The 6000-nt window shown below is 37.2% G+C and overlaps 1 protein-coding gene across 1 annotated transcript in view; it reads left to right on the forward strand.

The window, feature by feature from the left end:
- gnb1a (guanine nucleotide binding protein (G protein), beta polypeptide 1a) overlaps positions 1 to 6000 on the forward strand; it is a 64375-nt gene that overhangs the window by 50777 nt on the left and 7598 nt on the right. The window contains 2 exon segments of the mRNA NM_212609.1: positions 2056 to 2162; positions 5679 to 5742. Coding sequence (NP_997774.1) covers positions 2056 to 2162; positions 5679 to 5742 — 171 coding nt within the window.

Raw genomic sequence — 6000 nt, forward strand, 5'->3', positions numbered from 1 at the left:
CCAGAGGAACGTTCTCTCTCTTCTCGCCGCCTTTGAGCAGATAACAAGAGAGATAAGCTCATCTGTGGCAGACGTCATACATTTACTTGCAGCACTAAAGCGTCTTTTAAACAAAGAGGCTGAAACAGACCACGGAGTGAAAACAGCTAAAAGTGCGCTCTTAAAAGCTGTCAGCGCACGATTTAGTCAGGCGGACTCAGAACACCTTTACTTTTTTTCGCCATATAAAATATCATTACTTGGATATGGGGAAAAAGCTGCGCACACGAGAAATGATCCAGGCCGAGTTGGACTTGGGAAAGCCGCTAGGTATTGGAGACGGACGGTCAGGTGATGCACAGCGCAGGAGATGAAAACAGCGCAGAGAGTAAACGGGCTCGTACTACAGATGAGCCGCGACTGTTTAGTGCTGCATCTCATGTCATCGATGAGAAGAGGAACCGACTTTCATGCGAGACAGCAGAGAAGCTACTTTTTATAAAGAAGAACCTGCCACTTTTCCTGAAGAAGTAGGCTTATGTCTAGGACAGTTATTCATTTGTTGTCATCCACATTTTTTGCACTATTCAATGCACATTTGTTGTTGTAGACATACAGTTGCATTCTTTCAGCAGTCAGTTATAGGCCTAACATAGGCTATTCAAGAAGGGGGGCTTCAAAGATGGCCAAATAAAAATATTTTTTTATTTTACTAATTTATTTATTTTAAGTTATATTGTGCTTTGTTTGTATATTATCTGCTGGAATGTTAAAAAATGTTCAGTGTTAAATAAATATTTTTGAAATTGTATTTTTGTTATTTGATTTATTTCTCTGAAAAGCAACACAAAATAGTAAAAAGCTAATTTTTACTATTTAATTATTGTAATGGTGAAAAAATTGGCAAACTAAGTGGAAAAAAATGCAAAACACCGCGTTCGGTATTCGGCCTTCGGCCTTCGGCCAAGAATTTCATTATTATTCGGCTTCGGCCAAGAATTTCATTTCGGTGCATCCCTATTTATTTTGTTAGGATAGGGCGATATTTTACTGTGATGCAACTATTTAGCATCTGGGGGTTAATAAAAATCTAAACACTGAGAAAATCAGCTTAAGCATGGTCTAAATGGAGCTCTAAGCAATGCATATTACTAATCAACACTTGAGTTTAGATATATTTATGAAATGTCGTCATGGAAAATGATCTTTAATATTCTAATGATTTTTGGCCTGAAGTCAAAATGGTTCATTCCGACTCCTATCATTTAAAAGACATCCTACGACAAATACACCCTTTTACAATACAATCTTTGGAAACTGAACAGCTGAATAAATGAGCTTTTAATTGTATACTTTACTGTTACTGCAACTATTTGGCATCTGGAGGTTAAAGAGAATCTAAACACTGTGAAAATGAGCTTAAACTTAGTCTAAATGGAGCTCTAAGCAATGCATATTACTAATCAACAGTCGAGTTTAGATATTTACAAATATCTTCATAAACATGATGTTAATGTTGTCACTTTTTTGCATAAAAGAAACATGGATCATCTTGACTCCTACTATGTGTTTTTAATTTTTGCCACAAATATACCCATACAAAAAAGACTGAAGGTTCACATATTACCATCGCTATTAAACTGCATGCTGCTTTATTGATATGGACAGCCTTCTGAGCTGCAGTTGAGGGGAAATTATTAGTCCTCCTGTCAAATATTTATTTTTTCAGTGAAGTTTTTTATTAATGAAGCAAGGACATTTTCACAATATTAGTGTTGGATTGTCTCCAGAACAAACCACTGTTATACAATGACTTGCCTAATTACCCTAACTTTACCCTAATTACCCTAGTGAAGCCTTTACATGTCACTTTAAGCTGAACACTAGTGTCTTGAAGAATATCTAGTCTAATATTATTTACTGTCATCAAGACAAAGAGAAAATAAATCAGTGATTAGAGATGAGTTATGAAAATATTATGATTAGAGATGTGTTTGAAAAAATATAAATGTTTAAGTTGAACCCCTCATAATTCTGACTTCAACTGTATAATTAGTGCTTGTGTTCCTCCTGCAGATCACAGCTAATATTGATCCTGTGGGGCGGATTCAGATGCGCACTAGACGGACACTGAGGGGACACTTGGCGAAGATCTACGCCATGCACTGGGGCACTGACTCAAGGTGACGCACGGGTTCCTTCACTTCCCCAATCAACGCTTTCTGATCATTCACTCAATCCAAGATCTTTCTTTCTTTCTTTCAGTCTTTCTTTCTTTCTTTCTTTCTTTCTTTCTTTCCTTCTTTCAGTCTTTCTTTCTTTCTTTCTTTCTTTCTTTCTTTCTTTCTTTCTTTCTTTCTTTCTTTCTTTCCTTCTCTTTCTCTTCCTTCTTTCATTTCCTTTCCTTCCTTTTGTTCTTTCCCTTCCTTCTTTCCTTTCCTTCAATCCCTTCTTTCCTTTCCTACCTTCCTTTTCTTTTCCTTTTCCTTCCTTCTCTTCCTTCTTTCCTTTTCCTTTCCTTCCCTTCTTCTTTCTTTTCCTTTCCTTGTTTCTTTCCTTGCTCTTCCTCTCTTCATCCATTCCTTCTTTCCTTACCTTCCTTTTCTTCGCTACTTCCTTCCCGTCAGTTGAGAGGTAAATTAAAGAGACAGTTCACTAAAAAACAGAACTCTTACTGTCTATCAGCTGACAAACCCTTATGAGTTTTTTTTAATTCTGTTGACCATAAAAGAAGATATTTTGAAGAAATATTCAAAGCAGCTGACCATTGACATCCCTAGTAAAAGTGTATAATTATTTAGTATACAATCATTTATAAGTGAACTGTCTAAGTTTATTTATTTATTTTTTTGGAGGAGGAAAACCTGCAGGACTCCATATCTATAGGTGTATGGTGATCAGCGTTTTGAATTTCCAAAACACAGTTTCATGCAGCTTTAAAGTGTTCTGAATAACCCCAAATGAGAAATAAGGGTCTTACTTAGAGAAACAATTTATTTGACGTGGACATCACAATTTCACTGGACAACCAAATGCATTGGTTTAGGTGTTTGAGCAGACTTGCTGATTCTCAACACCTGTCCACTGAAGGCTTAAAAAATGGACAAAATGAAAATATAATAAAAACATACACACAACATTATAACTCTTTAAATTACCAAAGCAAAAGCAAAGGCGACATGATCCAACAGTAGACTATTTGTGCAAGCACCGCTGTTTTGTTTTACTTTTTATGAACACTACTAAAAATATTTAGATTACTTTCTGATTTTAAGCTAACAGGTAAATCAGTCCACACTTTGGCTCCCTTTACAGAGAAGACTGATGACCAAATGAGGTCTTACACTTTGGCACTAGACAGTCACCATTAGCAGTTGCCCGTGTAACTCTGTGAGAGGGTAATAATAATAATAATAATGCTAAACATCATTTGGATTAGGTAGGTAAAGTTAGATTAATGAACTTAATTGTCCTAAAATAATCCGTCTCTTAAAGCTTCTAGTATAGGCATGGTTTTGTTTCAGTGATGATTTTCCCATGCCCTATTTCTGCTTTTCAGAGTGGAAGTGGAAGCTTAGTAGCACTTTAGCATTTATCAATGGCTTGGTTTGGTGTGACACTTAAACACAGTGATGTGAATTTAATATAATGCAGTTAATCGTACAATCAAACATTTGAAATAATGATGCATTTTTCAGATCATATTTATTTCAGCGCGCTGTGATTAAACCCCAGTGACTTGGCTTGGTGTGAATGCAATCCATCATTGGGGTCTTGCTGTGTATTTCAGCGCCTGTGTTTTCTTCATTCCGTCTCTCGGCTCGTCTCCTCATCTGTGTCAGCGCGTGTCATTTAACTTTGTGTGGAGCTGTAACTAACAAGAGCGTTTATAATTACACAAATCCGCCAGCTACACTCAATCCGTTCGCTCCACGCACATTTCTTCTTCTTTCTCGTGAACGACGACACTCAGTCTGATTTCATGGCTTCTCCGTCTTCACATACAGTGCTTTTATTTAAATCTAAACATGTGCTTAAATGTTCGTCTGCACAATAATAATCATTATAAAACCTGTTTGCTGTACTTAGTTTGCATATCAGCACTAGATCTACTGCAGGAAGTTTAAAGGGACAGTTCACTCAAATGCAAATTCTGTCATCCTTTCCTCGTACTTTGCTTGTTCCTGTTCGAGTTTCTTTCTTCCGTTGAACATTAGGGAAGATTTACGCTGTTGTATTTGTTTGTGTTCCTACTTTTGATGTCAGTGGCTTTTTTATTTTTTACACATTCTTCAAAGTATCTTATTTTGTGTTCAACAGACGAAAGAAACTCATAAAGGTTTGCAACCACTGGAGAGTGAGTAAATACACTACCTGACTAAAGTCTTGCAAGAACTGAAAAGCTAACGTTAGGCTATAAACGGACTACAGAGCCCTCAGGGCGCTCGTCTGTGACGTCAGCACCACCCTGCTACAGACAACTTATCAAGCTTATTTTTAGAAATAATGTCCAGGACAAAGAGTTAATTATATGTTTATTATATTATAATCCTCATTAAATATTATAAACAAATAAATAGGCAAAGCACACAAACCTTTGAGCCTTTTGGATTGTTTTTACGTGGGAAATACATCTGTTTTGCTTTGCGGTTGTTCTAAAAGTTTTAAAACTGTGTGTATAAATCTGCCTACATAGCATTATCATAAGACATGTTTAAATAAGTGTATGGCTCGCGTGCACACAGCCCGCTTACCTTAACAGACGACAGAAATGAGGCGTGAGGAACAGGTCTATCAAATGCCTGAGCACAGAGCAACATTCAATATTCCTTTTTTGTCACAAAATATAGTGAAAAACAGCCCGTACAGTCGCATCTATTTTATGGAGGAGTGTAATTACTGCAGGTATGACCGAGTTAAATGTGTTCAGATGAAAAAAAAAAAGATAAAAAATCACTTGATCACGTTGAAATGAGTTAAAATGAGTTAACATGCATGTATTTTTACACATTTATTGGCACGTTTGCATTACTGAGAGCAGGACAGAGACAGGCTGCACTGGTGAGCAGTATCTTCATAATGTTGTTTATTAAAATAAATGATCAACAAATGAATCAGTCTCGACAGCCTTCACAAGTGAAGGAAATATCTGCACACAAGCTGAATTCCCAATTAGAAAAATACAACAAACATTAAAATACTCTTCATGAAAATACCTAAATACAGGCAAATCCAAATGCACAACGCAAGCGAGCTGCGCTCCAGACCAGATCAGCTCGATGACGTATGTCTCCGACACCGCCTGTAGTCCTATTAAGCAACTTGATAGCAGCCGTCTTTTTAAAGAAGCATAACTGATGTGAAAATTCGAGAGTGTGCTGTCACTGATGTGTTTTATGTCGTAGAACAAAACGTGAAAGTATCTTGAGTTTGTGTTCGCCAAGAACCTTATTTAAGCGATTTTACTGAAACCTCATTGAAAAAACACCATTAACTTTGGGACGAGAGAACTGCTAAAATGCTAACTCACTTCCGGGTTTTTGCATACAAATTGACGTCATAGTTCCTGCAATCTATTACTATAACTGGGTTCAGATGTGTACACGGCCCTCTGGATGTGTTCAGAATGAGCTGGAAGGCTTTTCGCTGTCCTCATTGTTCTGACTTTCGTTATTCCCACCCTCTCTCTGTGTTTTCAGGCTTCTTGTTAGTGCTTCCCAGGATGGAAAACTTATTATCTGGGACAGCTATACTACAAACAAGGTAAGGGCGATGATTTAATGTCCTGTCTCAACATGTTAAGTAGCTTCATTAGGAGCTTCATTGAAATCGCAGTGTGTGTATCTGCAATAGTCACATGGCAGGGGTAGATTATTTATGACAGATATTCATTCATTCATTTTCTTGTCAACTTAGTCCTTTTATTAATCTGGGGTCGCCACAGTGGAATGAACCGCCAACTTATCCAGCACATGTTTTACGCAGCGGATGCTCTTCCAGCTGCAAACCATCTCTGGGAGA

Source organism: Danio rerio, chromosome 8, assembly GCF_049306965.1.
Source record: "Danio rerio strain Tuebingen ecotype United States chromosome 8, GRCz12tu, whole genome shotgun sequence".
NCBI lineage: Eukaryota > Metazoa > Chordata > Actinopteri > Cypriniformes > Danionidae > Danio > Danio rerio.